This window comes from Lepidochelys kempii, chromosome 2 (genome assembly GCF_965140285.1).
Source record: "Lepidochelys kempii isolate rLepKem1 chromosome 2, rLepKem1.hap1, whole genome shotgun sequence".
Taxonomy (NCBI): domain Eukaryota; kingdom Metazoa; phylum Chordata; order Testudines; family Cheloniidae; genus Lepidochelys; species Lepidochelys kempii.
The window spans coordinates 29,995,316-30,016,074 of NC_136381.1; the positions used below are offsets into that span (position 1 = coordinate 29,995,316).

Below are 20,759 nucleotides of genomic sequence, written 5' to 3' on the forward strand. Positions count from 1 at the left end.
AGCACTCTACACTTTGTATTCTGTGTTGTAACTGAAATCAATATATTTGAAAAATGTAGAAAAACATCCAAAATATTTATCCAGAACATCCATTTGTATTCTATCATTTAACAGTGTGATTAAAACTGCAATTAATCACTATTATCCTTTTAAATTGTGATTCATTGTAAAAAAAACCCAAAATAAATAAATAAATGGTATTCTGTTATTGTTTAACAGTGCAATTAATCATGATTTTTTTTAAATCATGCAATCACAATTAATATTTTAATCGCTTGATATCCCTAATCTTTATTTAACAATTTAGAAAAAACAGGATATAACAGATTGAGATTAATAAAATGTCTGAACCCCTTCAAGTCAGCAGAGGGGTGCTTAAATCAATTAATAAATACAGTTTACAGTAGTAAATGAAACTTAACCGATATACATTTTTATGCCAGAATTAGCTACCCCACCTCTGAGTGTGCACTCCTCTGAACTTCAAAGTTCCAGACAACTGCTTGTGTGGGCGTGCTTGGAGACGCTCAAGCTGGGCACAGCACTTCGTTGGTCCGGTAAAGTAATCCAGCCAAGTCAACAAAGGGCAAAGTGATTCTAAATGTGGATCAATCCAAGCTCCACGACCGCTCTGAAGACGGGCGTTGTTATAACCAGAGGTCAATAATCTTGGATCCTGGTTAGACAAGACCACTTTACAGCCTCAAGGAGACCACTTAGTCTTTCATCACCCCCTTTTCCTTGACAGCACTTTCCTAAATAAACGAAAGAAGAGTTGTGGTTACTCACACTGTTTTCACCCAAACTCAGTCAGTTCTTGCCCCAGCAACAGTCTTTGTCCTGGCTTGGACAAAGCTCCACAAAGCTATCTCTTCCATACCCTGATCAGAGGACCATTAACAGTCTCAGCTCCCAAGTCACAATAGGCGACCGCAGCAGGCTGGTGCCCTGCTTGAACAGAGCTCAGACAAGACTCCCTACAACTCTGCAGCTATTCACTTTTAACTTTCTAAGTCCTCACAAAATGGAGCCCATTGAAACCGAGGCAGAGAAGTCTGTCTCCTTCCCCAAAGTATCATGGGAGTTGTAGTCTTCAAGGCTGGATTGCAGCACCTGGGATCTTCCTGAGTGGAACACCCCCAATTAAGTTCAGAGGCTCCTTTCATGGGGATGTCTACACTTAAATATAACTGTACAGCTGTTGTTGTATCTAACAGTCATATGGGACACATCAACACTGCAAATAAGGTGTGTGAGGTCTGATAAAATATTTGGAAAAAGAATGGGGTTTCAACAGCTCTATTTACCACGTCAATGGACATAACACTCTAATGACAAATATGAAGTTTAAATAATGAAAAAGACATTCCATGTTTCTCTGTTCTGATGCAGATGTACCTGGAACAATATATAATATGAGTATTTTATTTCTCTCTTCTTGCTAGTTCTCATATTAAATGAGAGGGTGAAATATGCAGTTCTCATAGTCTAGTGAGGTGTCTTCTGTTTGATCAGCTAGCTATGGTAATGCTCTTAAGCCAATCTCCCCCATACAACCACAAAAGTATCTATGTATGATGTGCTTCTTGTGTCATTTTCTGATATCATATACTCTTTGTTTAATGAAATTAAATTACAAGTATTTCCTTTTTAGCATTTACTTTCTTCCTGTGGGTTATTGCTGCTGGAATGGAAAAACATGTTGAGCTACTATTTGCTTGTAGTGTGTTAACTTCTTGATGGCTCTTTGGCATTAGACAGTTTATTTTTATTACAGAAAGAAGGGAGAAACAACAGGACCATGTGCAAGTATTAAGATAGTTTTGAATATAATGAGAAGTTACAAATAAGAAATACATTTGATAAGTACAGTATCAGGAGTCCATATATAATGAGACCTCCAATGAGTAAAAAAAAAAATACATTTACAGAGGGAAAACTTTTATAATAAAAAATGGTACTGTAGATACAAATTTGCTGTTCACTTTGAACAAATCTGAAATGCTGATCATTTATGTGCACTTTATTTGATTATAAAGTACTTAGTAACTAATTTTTCAGTTCTGAGTTTTCAATCAATATAATTTTAAAAACAAACAACCACTCATGTTTGCCTAATTGCCCATGGGGCACTGTGCATGAGATCTTAGTTCAGGCCTCCTACTTGACTACATCACTGCCTGATAGGATTGACAGTCGACCAACAGAAAAGAGTGGTTGATCTGTTGAGAGAACTCTACATATAGGGAGTAGTCAGGGGTGAAAGTAACTTAAATGACTTACTGGTACACAGGGTGCCAGGATTCTGAGCATGGCAGGGGCGGGGGGCTCTGCCCCCCTCCCCCGGAAAGGGTGGGCTCTTGGGAGGAAGGGGCAGGGCCTCTGGTGCAAGGGGCGGGGCTGGAGCCAAAATCCCCCAGCCAGTCCTTCAGCTCTGCCTGGCCCGCACCACCCAGGGCTTCAGCAGCAATTTAAAGGACCTGGGAGCCCTCGGTCCTTTAAATTGCCACCAGAGCCCCGGGGTAGCAGTGGTGGAGGCCAGGAGCCCGGGGCCCTTTTAAATCACCGGGCCCCAGGGCAGTTGCCCCTTTTGCCTCTCCCTCTTCTCCCCCCCCCCCCCCCCCATCAGCGGCTCTGCCAGTATCGGCTGGACCATCTTACTTTTTTACCTCTGGGGATAGTTCTTGGTCATTATAGAGTACTGTGTGCAGTTCTCCTAAATTGATGGAAAGATCAATGAGATACAAAACGTATGAAGGATGAATTGAGGAATTTAAAAGGAAGAAAATTTTAGGCTCCTATGAGCTCTGAGGGGACCTAAAAGCACCGCAGGAATAATCTATCCAACATTTCCATATGTACTTAAAATTGCCTTTGCATTTGCTTTCTTTTTGTAGCAAAACTACGTGAGTCCTGCTTTGATCCTGGAAATGTAATGAATGGCACAAGACTTGGAATGGATTATAAACTGGGATCAACAGTCACATATTACTGTGATGCAGGTTATGTTCTTCAAGGGTATTCTACACTTACCTGTATTATGGGAGATGATGGAAGACCTGGGTGGAACAGAGCACTACCCAGCTGTCATGGTAAGAGCTGTATTTTCTGCAGTTATTTCATGACTTGCAAGAGACACACAAGTGAATATAAACATATATTTATTATATAGTGATTTTAATAAACCTTTTTTATATATTTTCCTCTTTAGGATATATACCCTTTTCTTCAGTGTACCATAAGCAGTATTGTATGAAAGAGTAAAGATAATATCAATTGACAAATGTTTAGAGATGTGGGGATTTTACTGATTCACTTAGTGCTACCAGATGAATACAGCAGCAAATAATTACTACCGACGATTGTCAGTGATACTATGCAAGGTGGTAAACATTTGTTATTGATCTCATCAGTCTTTGGCAAATGTATGGTAGAATAGAATATTATGTACACATAATGATTTTTGCTTAACTAGATCATCAACTTATACTCTTAATTTTAATAGTATTTAAAATAATAGTTCTTAGGATACTTAATGCATTATTGCTACACTTTTTGTTTATGATCAAAATATTTTATTGGATTATTTAACATATTTCATGTGAATTTTCTAGGAAAATTTAATCTAAAAAATTGAAAATACATTATGGGCAGTACTCTGTTGACTATCATGTGCATATGTGTTTGCAGGGTTAGACTTTAAATATGGGGTCCATTTTACCAATATGGTGCTAACTCTCCATAACAATTGACAGACACAAAGCAAGACAGTATAGCTTTGACATGTCCTTTGCCATTGGACCCAAAAACTGTCTCTCCTTCTGGTGTTACTTAAATTTTAATTAAATTACATTATTTACATCAAAAATGCTAAATTATTAAATTGAGGTTGTGGATAATATAGTTTATATTACATAAAGGAAAATGAAATATCCATGATCTAAGCTCCCCATGCTGTTAGATTGTAGTGTCTCATTTTGAATCTTTTTGCTGACATTGTGCTAAATTCAGAACTGATGTAAGGAGGTACGAATCCATTGAATTTCAACCCCCTCACACTAAGTCTGAACTTGACCTATTGACACATTACTTGAATCTTGCGTGTTTTGTAGGGACAACAATGCTAAATTATTACCACCCAAAATGCATATATGCTAAATAGTAATATGTGTTACCAGTGTTTGTCTCTTTTTATGTGTGTGTGATGTTATGAACAAGTAGAACTCTGGGGGCAGGGGAAGAGGAGAAGATGATGATGATGATGATGAACTGACCTCAAAATAGAAAAAAAGTGATTACTGACTGATGAAAGAAGGGATATGAAGCGTAAGGATTTAGGGAAACTACCTACGATTTTTAGGATTACCCAGTATTAAAACACCAGTCTTCACTTCTGGAGCATCAAGATGCTAATGCTGTGGAATACTGGCCTTAATAAACTCTGTAGGGAAAATATGTTCCAGCTTGGAAACATGGAGAAGTGTAGAGCAAACAGAAGTTTCTTCCAAGCAAACCCTTTCTTTGTTTTTAAATGACACTTGGGATTTTTTTTTTCACGTTTAAGAAAGAGAGAGAGAAAGAGAAGTTTTTCTTGGGTAGAAGGGATGGTGCTATAATTGTGGTCATTAGTGCTGCTACACTCTTGTTAATGGTTTGTAACAGCTTCAAAATCTTCCATATTTCCAGAGGGGGTTAACTCAGCATGTTTGTAATAAAGAGACTTTTGTGCTTGGGAGGAAAAGCTGCAATTTTATTAAAAAAAACACCGTCATAATAGAGGTTTCAGAGTAGCAGCCATGTTAGTCTGTATTCGCAAAAAGAAAAGGAGTACTTGTGGCACCTTAGAGACTAAGAAATTTATTTGCGCATAAACTTTCGTGAGCTACAGCTCACTTCATCGGATAGGTGATGGTCAGTCCTTGCTCATTCTAACCAAATCTAGTTTTCTAGGTTGTCTGAAGACCTTAAGGTCCTTCAAGAATGCATAGTACTTAGGTCCCATATTACCCTGACATCCTTGCATAGATTCTGGCCACCAGAATGATGCCAAATAATAAGCCTAGTGGGAGGCACTTACCCTTATACTGGTCAGTTGTGCCTAAACTCCGTGACCTGTTAAAGTATACAGATTTGGCTAACATAGTGGTTTCCTCCCAACTGCTAAAGCCTTATCCTATAGCTGTTACTTTGCTTGTGGTGCAGTATGATCTATTTTAGCAACAGATGACTAAGGAGTTCTACTTTTTGGTAATTTTATGTAAGAAAATTAGCAAATTTATTTATTTACTTACTTGGAGCGTGGGGGAGAAGAGGAAGACAGAAGGAATGGAAGCTTTAAGTTGTCACCAGGACTGGGCAGAGGAGAATCAGAGTGCTGTGATTGGGAACTGACAGGGACCCATTCTTTACTGCACCCAAGCTTTGCTCGGCTGCAGAGAAAAATTGGGCCTCCTCAGTCCTGCCAGCTTTAGATTTGAAGTTGCATTCATAAAGCTAACGTTGTTTCAGTACAGATACACAATACATCTGATCACATTTTTTTATGATCTCTGATTATTTCCTTGTAATCTAAACCTTGCAATCAGGGGTTTATAGATTTTTTTCTTTCTGTTTTTTTTTAATATTTTGCTCAAAGGGTTCTCTGCATTAGATATGACTTGCCTTTGACTAAAAACCTTATTTCAAATGTCCTTGAAACATCTCTAATAGGTGTGGGATATGAACCAAGTCCATGGTCTCATTCTATTATGAATCCATGCAAAGGTTATCCAGTCTAACACAGTAAGCCATTTGGCATTTGATGATGGCTGATAAGAACAGGATATGATTAAAGGATGCAGATGAAACATTCATAAAATGAAAGCTGATAAATATTGATTTTTGTCAACTTTACGAAATAATTTCTTCAGCATTACATAATATTTTAACTTTTGCCTGGCTAATATCAGTTGTTTAAAAGTTAGTATGTTGTGCTCAGCACAGTGGAAAACCTTATATCTGACTGCGAAGAATGCATGTAATCACCATCAGATGTGAGCGCAAAGACTGTCCGATTCAGTTCAATTAAGTCTATAATTTGTATCTTTGAAAGCCTTGACTCCTGACATCCAAATGTCTTCAACTCATGGGAGTAGCTAGCAATTTAAAATATGTTCATGCAAAGGCTGCTTCATGGCTAATCACTGCTTGGGTTAATTTCTAATCTTCTATATATCTGTTTTTTGGGTGTGTTTTTTTTTTCTTTGTTCCCCCCACTTCTGTAATATGGGGGATATATACACCATATCTACCTCATAGAGGTTTTGTGAGGTTTATATGTAATACACTTTTGGGTGGAAGGCTTTCTGGAAGTGCTAAATTATCTTCTTCATGGCCTACACTATACCCATAATAATATAAATCATCGCTACTCTTGATATGCTCATGAACACTGCATTAAGACCTGATGAAAAATGAAAATCAACAGAACCTGCTGTTTTATCAAAATAGATGTTGTTTCCAGGAACTTATGTGCCATGGTGTAGTATGAAGCACCAGGAGCACTGGTAGATTATTATAGGGATTCAGGTAGAAGAGCTCAAAAAAAAAAATCAAAGTGAATCAGAGAAGGCAGTTTCTGAATTACAACACCCTAAAAATAGAAGATTTAATAGTAGGCTGACATCTCTACAAGGGAGAGTTAGGCAAGGAAAAACCAAAACTAACTTTTATAACCTTGTAGACACTTTATATTTTCATCAATTGTTTTATTAATGGCATGGATCCTGGCAGGTATATGCCCTATTCTGTATGTATGTACGTGTGTGCGCACGCGCACACACACACACACACACACTATAGACAAGTCATGTCACCATCCAAGGTCTCAAAGGGAATCACTGTGCCAGTGCTAGAAATCAGGTCTTATAACTCTGAGTCTCATGGGCCTTACAAACCTATACACAATTATAGAGCTTAAGGGTAGCTCTGATGGTTTAGTGGTTAAAGACCACAACTGTAAGTCAGGAGGTTTGTTTGTTTTGTTTTTTAGTTTTTGCTCTGACACTGACCTCTTGAATGATCTTGGGTAGGTTCCTACCCTTCTGTGTATTAGTTTTTTTTTTTTACTGCCTGTAGTATGGGGAGAATACGTACTGTATCTATCCTGTAAAGGGTTATATTTGATACACTTTTCAGTGGAAGGCTCTATAAACATGTTAAATATTGTTCTTATTTTAAATAAATTGCTTATTTTATTATATCATAAAACATTAAATGTGCCAATAAACAATTGATAACTTCCTCAGCAATACTGGATTATTACCTATTTAATAATTACCTATTTAATTAGAAGCTCTACATGTGGCACTTTTATTGTGTTTTTACATAGTGTAACTATGGTACTTACTCACCACCTTTCTTTGAAATAATGACCATATTTGCAACACATTATTTGCATCACTAGATCATAGCAAGATATAGTATTTTGTGCCACATTCTGTAAAAGGGCTTGAACAAAATATTATTATTTTGGCCCTTATTACCAATTAAAATACAGAGGATCATTAAGACTGGAGAAATGTCCCTGCTGCAGGCAAATATAAGCAAGTAATAAATAGGCTTTATGCTAAAATACTTCTCAGCTCAATTTTTACTTAAGGCTGGTAGTTAAAGATGAGACTGAGTTCCTAGATAAACTAATTATAATTTTTAATAATGCCCAACTATATTTAATACACTCCAGATGGAATCTGACACATAGTTTCACCCCTGACAAATGTTGCTTATGAAAGAAACAAAACAGAATTTTCATTGAATTTTATGTTATCTTCAAATGTTTTTGACAAAGCGATACATGGAAGCTTGTATTTTCTGTATCTCTTTCATTCTAGAATTCAACAGAAGTACATACATTATTATCCCAAATCCAAAACTGCTGTCTTTTTGTTATTTATTTATATATAAACAATTCACGGACAGAGTTTCAAAGTCACAAATAGCTGTTAGATGTCTAACAATTACTGACTTACATTTGTCCTTCTGAAAATCAACCCTTTTATAAAAACTTTATATATCTCTATCTCTATCTATACATACGCATTTATATAGATATATATACACACCACACACACACAATTAAGTTAAGACATCACGTCTGTTTAGAATTACGACAATTCTCTCAATTACAAATCTCATTTACACCTGTGTAACTGAGATCAGAATCAAACATTATTTTATGTGGTGCAGGTAGAAAAGCTGCCTGACACTTTATATTATAAGACTCTGTTTTCAGTTCCTCATAGCTTTGCCACAATTTAATGATTCAGGCCGAAATGTTACATATGAGGTGTCTGCCAAAGATGGGGGAAGTGGAGGCGTGATTGTGTTTGTTGTTTTTTGAAAGTTTCATCTAAACCAGTTCAGTTGTTTCCAAGAACAAAGTTAGGGAAAATTAAACATGCTTAGTAAAGACTTAAGTTTTGGCAGTTAAAATATCTAAGTATTCTGTCTGCTCAGTTCATGCTTCATCCTAGTAGAACTCCTATGTGATCACAGGATCATGTATGCACTGTCCCTATGGAGTGACAAAGCATGTGCCAATCCAGGGATGCAGGGGATGAACAGGATTTTCCCTACATTTGTTCTTCCTGATAGCTGAGGCCTGCTGTGTTACCAGACACAGGAATGAGAGCAGGAAGACTGACTCTCCTGTATTCTCAATGCTCACAATGCTGGTGCCCAAGCTGGGTGGAGGAGGAAGAAGCTGCCACACCGGAGAGGAACCAGGAAAGCTGGTTGCAGGAGCCAAACCATAGTAGTAAGCAGCAGTGGACAGGAGCTATTGGGGGTGCATAAGAACAGTAGGGAAGAGGGGTAATAGGCACCCAAAGAGGGGTGAGTTAAGAGGTGGGGATGGAATTTGGATATCAGCAGAAGGGGAGCAGGATTTGTGGGGTGGGTTTTGGATAGGAGCAGAAAAGTTGGGGGGGGGGAGGACCTGCGATGGGTGGCTAGGAGCAGAGATAAGCTGGGGATACAGGGACAGAAGGTTCTATAATTGCTAGAAAACACTCCCCTCCAGATCCTGGAATTGAACCCAGGAGTCATAAATTTTTATCTTCCTCTGCTGTCAGCAAGAGATATGAAACCACTAGGACTCCTCGTTGTTTTCACTGGCAAAGTGTGTGTCAAATCCTGCTGTAGTGGCAGGTCCACAAAAAGGATAAGAACATTCTAATGCTACCACTTACTTCATTACCTCAAGTGGTAGAAGTCTCTACTGTGGTTCTAAAGGTAAGAACCTCGATGATGGTCCAAGTGGAGTATGATTCCATATGATGGAATTTCTGGGGGTTTTAATTCAATTTTTCTTTTAAAAATATATCGTTTGTAAAGTCAAGCATTCAAAAGTTTAGGAAATGCTAGAATTAGGGTTGTCTGTATATCTTTAATTCAAATCCCTTTTGTATATGCTCTAAGATACAGTCTTTAATTACATTATTACACACTATTTTCCCCACAGAACCTCTGTGTCATTCAAAGCACAGAACAGACTGTGCTCTAGGAGTGAATGAAGCTGTTGTTTGTAAGACCCCTGGCTTATTTGTTATAGAATTTGGAAGCTGTAGTGAATAAGGCTCAGGATTACAGAAGACAAAGGATGGCTTCATGGTTAAGGAAGTTGAATGCCACTCTGAAGATGCTCTAATAAATTGGTTAGTCTCTAAGGTGCCACAAGTCCTCCTTTTCTTTTTGCGAATACAGACTAACACGGCTGTTACTCTGAAACTCTGAAGAATGGTATTCTGCCTCTGCCACTGAGTTCCTATGTGAATCTGGGTTCAACCATTCGAGCCAAACACTTCAACCAAAATTATCACAGTTAGCTACTAATTATGCATTCCTCATTTTCTGGTGCCCAACATGAGACATCTATGGCCAGAAATGCAGAAGAGCACACACAACTGCAACTGAATTCAGTTGGACCTATGCACTGAACGTACAAAGTGTTATTAAAATTATAAAATAAGAGAAATGTAGGACTGGAAGGAATCTGGAGAGGTCATCTTCTCCATTCTCCTGCTCTGAGACAGGACCAAGTATCAGGACCAGGACCATCTCTGACAGATGATTGTCTAAACAATTCTTAAAATGCTAAGTACTCTGGAAAATCAGGTTCAAGGGGCCAGATAGCTAACGGTATTTAGTCACCTAAAGTTTCACATAGACACCTAGTGGGATTTTGATTTCAATGGGAGTTAGGTGTCTAGCGACTTTAGAAAATCTCGCTAGGTGCCTATCTGAATCTTTGTGCTTAAATACCTTTTAAAATGTGAGCCTAGATTTCTCTAGTGAGGCACCTGAAAGTAGTCAACACTTTCACTGAATGAAGAAAAAGTCCTGTGGAAAAAAACAGTATCTGTCGATTTAATTGAAGACTGTATTTTAAATGCATAAATACAAAAAGGGCAACTTCTGGCATTCACTAACATTGGATTTTGCAAGATTAACATCTTTTAGCATACTTGTTTCATTGATGTGTATGGGTGGAAATATATATATATATAGTGATTATGGAAGAATTTCAACTCTTATCTAATAATAATAATAGGTGATAATAAAAATCAATCCTGTATGCTGGCAGCAAAAAGCTTGAAAACGTGATTAGAGTATACCCTAAAGATTGAAAGAAAAAAAAAGTTAAATATAAAAATAAAAAGATAAAGTAAAATAATTTCAAAAATCTCATGATTTTAAAGTCAATATCGTGGTTTTTGGGGCCTGATTCATGATTTCAATAATGCTTTATAGCATTTTACAGAATAGGAAATGTTGTGCGAAATTGTTCCAAACTCCCATTAAATATGATAATGTAATATAATGGCAAGTAAAACGTGAAATGAAGAAAATTAATTTGTTACAAGTATCATTTTTAATATTAGCTGTCAGAGTATCCAAATCTCCAAGATATAAAAGGGATCTGTTTTACACAACATATTATGAAATAGTACATGGTTTATTTTCTGTTGACATTCCATCACCATTTTTCTGGAAGCATAATTTAATGAAGGAAATTTAAGAAAGAAGGAGAAATAGCTCAGGCTATGTATTAATTTTGCTTTTTAGTAGCAGTTCCCCCCCCATCCCCTAAGATCATAATGAATCTGAAAATTAAACTTGCATATCCAAGTTATAAAGTTCCAGATGTCTGTGTGGCACTGTTCCCTCTAAGCTGTGTGCGTGTGCACTCTCACACAGATCCTAAACCCCGTGCACACAGCGAAACACCGAGCGAACACAAATTTGCACAGAAGAAATTTTTTGCACACACAGGTTTCAGAGTAACAGCCGTGTTAGTCTGTATTCACAAAAAGAAAAGGAGTACTTGTGGCACCTTAGAGACTAACCATTCTCTAAGGTGCCACAAGTACTCCTTTTCTTTTTGCACACACAGCCTGTCAAAAATTAGAGGGAACATTGCTGTGTGGACAGACAAAGCTGCTAGTTTGACAAAAAATGCTGCTTATAAGAAATAAAAATGTAATATGTAGCTTTTGTAATATTGAGACTAGTGCACAGCTGCTGTACTGTAGAGAATAGTACTGTACTGCTTCTTGTTAACTTGGGGATAAAGCACTTACAAAACATGAAATAAATTACGTAATTGATTTAGATACGGACTATTCTGTGTTTGCACTGGATTTGTTTGTTTGCCAGAAGCAGATGGAAGGGAATTTCTGTGTAGAGTCATATTCACATTTTTCTGTTGTATGTTTCCTGTAGATAGAAACAGTCCTTAGCACTATTTACAGAAGGTCTTTCATAGAAAGGTATCCTTAAAGTGCTGCAACTTTGATGAATGAGTACTGTTTTCACAAGACCAAGGAAAGGGTAGGCCTGTTACTCAATGGGAGCGGGAGGGGGTGATAATAACAGAAAATGTGGAAGTGGCAGAGGTGCTTAATGACTTCGTTTCAGTTTTCACCAACAAGGTTGGTGATGTTTGGACATCTAACATAGTGAATGCCAGTGAAAATGAGGTAGGATCAGAAGAGGCTAAAATAGGGCCAGAAAAAGTTAAAAATTACATGGACAAATTAGATGTCTTCAAGTCACCAGGGCCTGATGAAATGCAACCTAGAATACTCAAGGAGCTGACTGAGGAGATATCTGAGCCATTTGCGATTATTTTTGAAAAGTCATGGAAGATGGGAGAGAGTTCCAAAGGCTGGAAAAGGGCAAATATAGTGACAATCTATAAAAAGAGAAATAAGGACAACCAGGGGAATTACAGACCAGTCAACTTAACTTCTGTACCCGGAAAGATAATGGAAAAATAATTAAGCAATGAATTTGCAAACATCTAGAAGATAAGTAACAGTCAGCATGGATTTATCAAAAACAAATAGTGTCAAACAAACCTGACAGCTTTCTTTGACAGGGTAACAAGTCTTGTGGATGCGGGGGAAGTGGTAGATGTCGTATATCTTGACTTTAGTAAAGCTTTTGATACTGCCTTACATGACCTTCTCATAAACGAGGGAAATGCAATGTACATGGAGCTACTATAATGTGGGTCCAAAACTAGTTGGAAAACCATTCCCAGAGTGTGGTTATCAGTGGTTCACAGTCATGCTGGAAGGGCATAAGGAGTCGGGTCCCTCAGGGGTTAGTTTTGGGTCCAGTTCTGTTTAATATCTTCATCAATTACGGAATACGGACCCTTGACTTCAGGAAAGCAGACTTCGACTCCCTCAGGGAACTGATGGGTAGGATCCCCTGGGGGACTAACATGAGGGGGAAAGGAGTCCAGGAGAGCTGATTTAGATAATGGCATACAGAGTACACTTATAAAGTTTGTGGATGATACCAAGCTGTGAGGGGTTGGGAGTGCTTTGGAGGATAGGATTAAAATTCAAAATGATCTGGAGAAATGGTCTGAAGAAAATAGGATGAAATTCAATAAGGATGAATGCAAAGTACTCCATTTAGGAAGGAACAATCAGTTTCCCGCATACAAAATGGGAAATGGGAAATGACTGCCTAAGAAGGAGTACTGCGGAAAGGGTTCTGGGCATGATAGTGGATGACAAGCTAACTATGGCTTAACACCGTAACACTGTTGCACAAAAAACAAACATCCTTCTGGTATGCATTAGAAGGAGTGTTTTAAGCAAGACACGAGAAGTAATTCTTCTGCTCTACTCCGTGCTGATTGAAAAAAAAAATGAGTTTGTTTAGTCTGGGAAAGAGAAGATTGAGAGGGGATATAACCGTTTTCAAGTAAAAAAAGGTTGTTACCAGGAAGAGGAAGAAAAATTGTTTTGTTTTGTTTTTTAAATCTCTGAGGAGAGGACAAGAAGCAATGGGCTTAAATTGGAGCAAGGGAGCTTTAGGTTGTACATTAAGAAAAACTTCCTGTCAGGGACGTTAAGCACTGGGATAAATTGCCTAGGGAGGTTGTGGAATCTCTGTCACTGGAGATTTTTAAGAGCGGGTTAGACAAAAACCTGTCAGCCCAGGGGCTGCTGGAGCAGCAGCTGCCGGAACAGCCAGCCTCAGGGATTTACTCAAGCAGCAGTCCCCAGCCTGCCGGAGCAGTGACTGGAGTTGGGCCAGCCCCCGTGAGGCTGGAGCAGCAGCAGTCAGCCGCTGCTGCAGGAGCAGCGGTGGCATGGGCAGCGGGTGAAGCTTCCCTTTGGGGAGGTTAGCCCCCTGTCCTGCCTCTTCTGGCCAGAGCCCCACCTCTTCTCTCCGAAGCCATGCCCCTCCTTCCTGATCTTAGCTCTCCCGCATGGCCCTGGCTGGGTTCGTAGTGGGGTTGATACCTCAGATGGAGCCACATTGGGGAACTGAGATCTCGAGCCACACCAGGATCAAGCTCTCAGCCTTATCCAGAACTGCAGTGGAGCTCTCAGCCCTGGCTGGAGCTCTGAGCCCAGAATCCCTCCCCTCCCCTATTCTCCCCCTTCTGCCCGTGGCCCCACCCATGGTCCCACCCCATTTCACCCCTTCCTCTGCGTCCCCACTCTTGTTCCACCCTCAGCCCCATCTCCATTCCACCCATTCTGCCCTGTTCTACCCCCATGCCTCCTCTTCCCCCCAAGGCTCCACCGCCCATTCGCTCCTTGCCCCCTCACCCGCTGTGGCCCCGAGATCAGAAAAGGTCCTCTAGCCCCTGGCCATGGTGTGGGGATATTTTTCCAGGGGCCCCAAATCCGCTACTGCCCCCCATCCTGCCAGCCCGAAGTTTGGGTATGCTTAGCCTCCCCCAGTCTCCATTATGTGCCGCCCATGAGCAGCAGGGCTGGATCAGCTGCAAGCCCTTTGTCCCTTCCTCTCCTGCCAGGGTATTTTGAGTAAAAATCAGGGACAGCTTACGGGCTTCTGAGAAATTTTTTTCATTGTCCCCAACCTGTCTGTGATTGTTACTAAAAATATCTGAGACAGAATTGTAGCCTTACAGTTGATATTTTGGCCTGAAAATGGTGGGGAAGAAAAGTTGGAGGAAGAGAGACAGAAAAAGTATAGGGACCTCAGAGACACAAGGAGACAATGATTAGAGGAATGGAGAGTTTGAAAAGAGTTGTGTCTGCTTAATTTAGCATGAAGATAAATAAGAGGGGACATCATAGCTGTATACACAATGATGAATGACATAGAGAAGGTAAAAGTGTTTTTTTTTTTAATCTCCTAATACAAGAAAAAGGTAAAAGTCAATGAAGTTGAAAGGTATCATATTTTAAACTGGAAAAAAAAGAACATTTTATGCAGTCCACAATTAGCCAGTGTGACTCTTTACCACAAGATATGATGGAGTCCAAGAGCAAAGTATAATTTGAAATGATTTACACATTTATATGAGTTATGAGAACATTCAGCATCACAGTAGAGAGGCTTTTTTTTAAAGAAGGGATACTCACCCTTATACATCTGGATATAAGGAAACTATTAACTTCCCTTTCAGTCAGGTTATGCTATAATTTTCTACTGCAGAGTTTCTTATTCCTTTCTCAGAAGCATCTAGTAGATAGACTTCTCATTGAAACAGTATAATAGTTCCTATTTATGATAGAAAATGTAGCTGGATTTTTTCAGATGCACAGAAATAAATATTACTTAGGAAATAATAAGCTGGACACCTGGAATAAGACAACTGATGTAAATAAGCAAGCACATTTTATTACCAAAAATTTTAAGTATAAAGAAACAGATTTATAGGTTCAACTATTGGAGCTGAGTGTATATGGAATGACTCAAATAACAAAAATAATTTCCAGACAGAAGCACTTTAATACATTCTAAGGACTAGCTAACATTCATAAAGCAAAGGACAGTTAAATAATGATTTTCAGGAAGATATAACATGACTGAAGCATTTAAATATATATTTTTTTTTACGGGTAATCACATAAAACAAAACAGTTGTCTACGCTTTGAAGATTTCATGTTTCTCCATCACTATGCAGATGAACACACAAGGTTATGTAACACTGACAGACCCCAGTTGTTGGCAGGTGGGATCGAATCTGAGACCACTGGAGCTTAGTGCATGAGCTAAAAGCCACATGGCTCTTAGCTAAGGCTGTAGAGCAGTCTCCTTAATCTCTCGCTAAGTGATCTCAGTCTCATTAAATGGGACAGAACACCACACCCAGGAGGTGTGTGAGTTACAATTACCCTAAGTTTATGTTTAAAGAATGGACCATCTTCTTCCACGAAAGATGGTCCTGACAGATAATAGGTATTCTGGTGAGATGTTATAAACACACACAAAACTTTGTTAACATGGAAGTAGGGTTAAAGAGCTCACCAGTGTTCTGTGTTCTTCAAGTCCTTTCAGAACAGGACAGTTGAATTCCCAAAAGCAAAACTCAAACTTTGACAGACTAGAAAATGAGAAGTTGAGATCTTCTTACGCACACTGTAAAAATGAAAAACAAAACACAAATACTGGAAAACCAGGAAATGCAGAGTTCAGGCAATACTTCCTACACAGCCCAGTCCACAGCCTTAACTCTGCTCCCTTGATCTCAGCTCTGAAGAATCGCTAAGGGAGAGCTCAATTCATTATCCTTCCCTCAGCATTTGTTCACTATGGTGCTGAGGTGCAGCAAGTACTCTCCACTGCAATAGTAATGCACAGAGCATATTTTGGGTCCCTTGGAGAGTACAATTAGGAGTCCTGATTTCGAGTGGTGGAAGATACAGAGAAATTGGCAGCTTCTGATAATGTGATGTTTCCAGTTCCTCTTGGCAGTACTACGGACTGAGATTGAAGCAATGCACTTAAAAATCTCCTAGGAACTTAATCTTTGATTAACCGTATGGATCCAATTATAAGATGACATGGAGAAAATCAAAAGAAAGCAAAAAAAATATTGTTATAATTTCTCGTATGCAGAGAATATAAAACCATTCTTAAGGTACAGTTCTAACACTTGTAAGTAATAAGGGGACAATGGAAGATACCAGTAATTAAATATTTAATTGTGGATACTTTAACTTGCTTCCCAAGATTTGTCTCAGTGATGTTAATAGAGGAAGATTATTAACTAGCAATGAGAACACAAACATTGTCTATCTTGAGTGCATTCTGAGCAAGATATTGAACTTCTACCTTCTTTCTCAAATTGTAGGGTATGCTCTACCCCACCTTTTGGCTATCTTTCAACTCAAGTGAACTTAAAATAATGTAGTAATTATCAGGTCAAACCCTGTGGTCAATAGTCATGTAAAATAACTAATACCTTTAATGAGAGGGCTTCCCCCCAAAAAACTAATTATAGATTGATTTTTAAGTGTTACTTTTTAGAAATTCTATAAAATATTAATGCATTTTCTTAACTTTACAGTCCATTATCACACAATGCCTGTAGAAGGTATTAAATTGTCTTATTTAATAAAGTTTATTTTATATTAAAAAAAAAAAACAAAGAAAAATCACAATTAAGAGAAGCCGGTTTTTGCTGCTAACCTCCTGAAACTGTTTGAAAGCTGACATCCATAGTGCATGAGAATGTGCACCTCTGAAATAAACACAGAGCTATCAGACTTAAATAAGGTCTTCAGTTGGATATATATCCACACATACAGTATATCTGGCAAATGATACAAAGCTATCTGTTTGCTGTTACCAAACCAGCATCAGAATAAAACAACTGTTCTTTTGAGTCTTACAGAAGATGAGCTAGATGACCTCCTCAGAGTCTCTTCATCACTGTCTACTTATAGCAGTTATGGGAAAGAGCGGAGACTGTATATGTTACAGAACTGTTACACCATCATCTGAAGTGAAATGATTTGCTAAAATTTGTGATTAATGTTAGCAATACAACATTAATAGGGCAATACAAAAATGCCCTACTCACTCATCCACTATATCTTATTGTCCTTTTGAGTTTTTGGTTTAAGTATAGATCATAAGCCTCTGTGTCCAGACACCTTGGGTCAAATCCTCATCTTTCGTACAGAGAGCGCCACCTGAGACGGCTTCAGCACCTCATTTGTGTCTCTGGTACCAAAAGAAGAGACAGAGATCTTCCAAAGACTAAGTTTCCCATCCAACAAGATCGTCGGTACTGAGGTCATCTAGAGGCAAAGACTCTGGGAGAGACTTTGACGTGAAGCATTCCCCAGAGCATTCTAGAGAACCTCTGCCAGGTTCATCAAGGCTGACCCCTTAAGTTCCTATGCAAAGACATCAAACTGAAGACCCCATTCTGTTACTGACAACACTGGAGGCAGACACAGCCACTAGACAGTTACTCAAACTTTTGGTACTGGTGTCCCAAGTGGTACAGGAAGTGTTTAGCTAGTACCGGTGACTGCAGTTCTTACACCAACTCTGAAAGACCATGCAGTACTGATGCCTTCTGTGCATCTGGTATCTGAGAGGCCAGTTCATTCCAGGGGCAAACCACTGTTAATATCCCCAGATCTGCCAGCCCCAGACTCAGCTTATCTATCTCCTGTCCACACGGAATCTGCTCCACCGTCATTGCAGGACTTGGAGTCCTCTTCAGATTTGGAGCTGGGGTCTTTTTTGTCCCATGCCAGGTGGGACGCATATCCTTCATTAGAGCCTTTGGATCCATGTGTGTCACAGTCCTCCCAGCAGTGGGCACATCTCCAGTGGCCTGTGCAAGAATGGGCCCCACCTCTACTATGTCAGTGGCATTTTTAGACTTCGTGGAGTGTCCCTTCCCCTGCTGGGACCTCCCCTCACCCATCTGATTTGGCTTCCACTGAGATCATCAGCACTGCAGACAACATTCTCTGATACCCAGGACTGATACTGAGCAGCTAGAAGTTTCTCAGACAGCTCCTCTGCTGCAAGAGACCAACCATTCATTTCCTCAGCATCTGAGTGCATCTTCTTCCTCATCACCAGGTGAGGCTATAGGGAGGGTGAGCAATTCATTGCCACAAGCAGATACAAGGTTCACGGAGAACTACTTACAGGAATGGCCTTGGCGTTAAAAAGTAAGGAGGAAGATGTCTGCAAGAAATTCCACAAGCTAGCGGACATGTTACCTTCAGCAGGGCCCTCCAGATTGGCAGTCCTGTTTTAAATTAAGCAATTCTGGAGCTGATCAGAATACTCTGGCAGATCCCTTCTTTCCTCCCTCTACAGTGAAAAGGTCAGAGAGGACATACTATGCCCCTTCTAAGGGCTTCAAACACTTCTATGGTCACCCTCCTTTGAGTAGCTAATGAGAGGGGAAGTCAGTGGCCCCAAGTGTCTTCACAAAAGAGTAAGGAATCTCAAAGACACCGGACTTACCTGGTCATAAGCTTTATTCAGCTGGAGGGCTGCAACTTAGAATTGCCAAACAACAAGCTCTTCAAAGTTGCTATGACTTCACTTTGGGGGAAAACATCATGAAATTTAAAGACAGGCTATTGGAGGACTCCAGGCAGAAGTTCAGTCGGATGGTAGAGGAGGGCAAGTTGGTGGCAAGGACAGTTCTCCAGGACATCTTGGATGTGGCACACTTAGCAGCTTGATCCACGGTGTTTGCCATATTTATGAGATGTTCATGGCTGCAGTCTTCCGGTCTCCCTCTGAAGTACAGCAGACCATGCAATATCTGCCCTTTGAAGGTCCCTCTCTCTGTTTGGAAAATACAGAAGATAGGCTGCCTAGCCTAAAAGATTCCAGTGCAACACTGTAGTGCAGTTCCGGCTCCTACAGGTTCATGGGTATCAGAACTTTATACCTCTGCCCCAAGACCTGCCGAGAAAATGGGGCAGGAAGTATAGAAGGTGACCACCTCCCGCAACTCCTCTGCAACAGTAGGTTCCCCTCAACAAGCACCCCAGTCTAAACATGCATTTTGACAGTTTTGTCTAGGGCAGTGGTTCCCAAACTTGTTCCGCCGCTTGTGCAGGGAAAGCTCCTGGTTGGCCGGGTTGGTTTGTTTATCTGCCGTGTCCGCAGGTTCAGCCGATTGGGGCTTCCAGTGGCCATGGTTTGCTGCTCACTGGCCTCTGCTTCCAGCAGCTCTTATTGGCCTGGTGTCTTTCGGCACGCGCTGCTTTCAGCAGCTCCCATTGGCCTGGAGCAGTGAACTGCAGCTATTGGGAGCCGCGATAGGCTGAATCTGCGGACGCAGCAGGTAAACAAACCAGCGCGGCCCGCCAGGGGCTTTCCCTGCACAAGTGGTGGAACAAATTTGGAAACCACTACTCTAGGGCAATATAGCTGTTCCTGCAGGCATATCTATACCTACCCATATCTTTGCCAATCATCTACCCAGCAGTTCTTAACCAGGGGACCGCGGCCCACTGGAGGTCCACGAGCCCCGCGGCTGAAACCTGGTTCCTTGTGCCCCAGTGCTGAAGCCGGGAGCAGCGCAGGGCTGAAACCGGCGCCCCCCCCCCCCCCCCTCCAAGCCAGGAGCGGGACAGGGCTGAAGCCGGCAGCTCCCCTCCCCCCCCGCAAACCAGGAGTGACATGGGTCTGAAGCCGGCAAACCTCCCCCAAGCCAGGAGCAGTGGGGACTGAAGCTGGGAGCCACACTGGGAGTTGCCCCCCACTGTACCCAGCCAGTAGCTGCACCCTGCCTGCACCCTGAACTACTCTGCTGCCAGCACACAGCCCCTAGCTACCCCCTCCCTGCACGCTAAGCCGTTTTCAGACTTTTTGAACTGAGTCCCCCTTTTGAGTAATATTTTTTCGTTGTGTCCCCCCACAGCCCAAACAGGCTGGGTGGCCTTCTGAGTGAGTCAGGGGTGGAGGTGGAGCTCCCTCCCTGGACCCTGCTGTGTGGAGCTGGCTTGAGGACCACCAGCCCTTGCCCCCCCTAACTCCCAATAGAAGTAGAAGAAAGGGAAGCAGCAGAATACAGACCCTTGACTTCAGGAAAGCAGACTTCGACTCCCTCAGGGAACTGATGGGTAGGATCCCCTGGAGGACTAACATGAGGGGGAAAGGAGTCCAGGAGAGCTGGCTGTATTTCAAAGAATCCCTATTGAGATGACAGGGAAAAACCATCCTGATGTGTCGAAAGAATAGTAAATATGGCAGGCGACCAGCTTGGCTTAACAGTTAAATCCTTGCGGATCTTAAATCGCACCTGGAGCTGCAGCTAGCAAGAGATGTTAAGAGTAACCAGAAGGGTTTCTTCAGGTATGTTGGCAACAAGAAGAAAGCCAAGGAAAGTGTGGACCCCTTACTGAATGAGGGAGGCAACCTAGTGACAGAGGATGTGGAAAAAGCTAATATACTCAATGCTGTTTTTGCCTCTGTCTTCACGAACAAGGTCAGCTCCCAG

General features: G+C 40.7%; 1 protein-coding gene across 2 annotated transcripts in view; it reads left to right on the top strand.

Annotated features, from left to right (window-relative positions):
• Window positions 1-20,759, top strand: part of CSMD3 (CUB and Sushi multiple domains 3) — a 1,215,628-nt gene that overhangs the window by 902,581 nt on the left and 292,288 nt on the right. For both annotated transcript variants that reach the window (XM_073330296.2, XM_073330291.2), the window contains one exon: window positions 2,898-3,092. In XM_073330296.2, coding sequence (XP_073186397.1) covers window positions 2,898-3,092 — 195 coding nt within the window. The remainder of the gene's footprint in view (window positions 1-2,897; window positions 3,093-20,759) is intronic.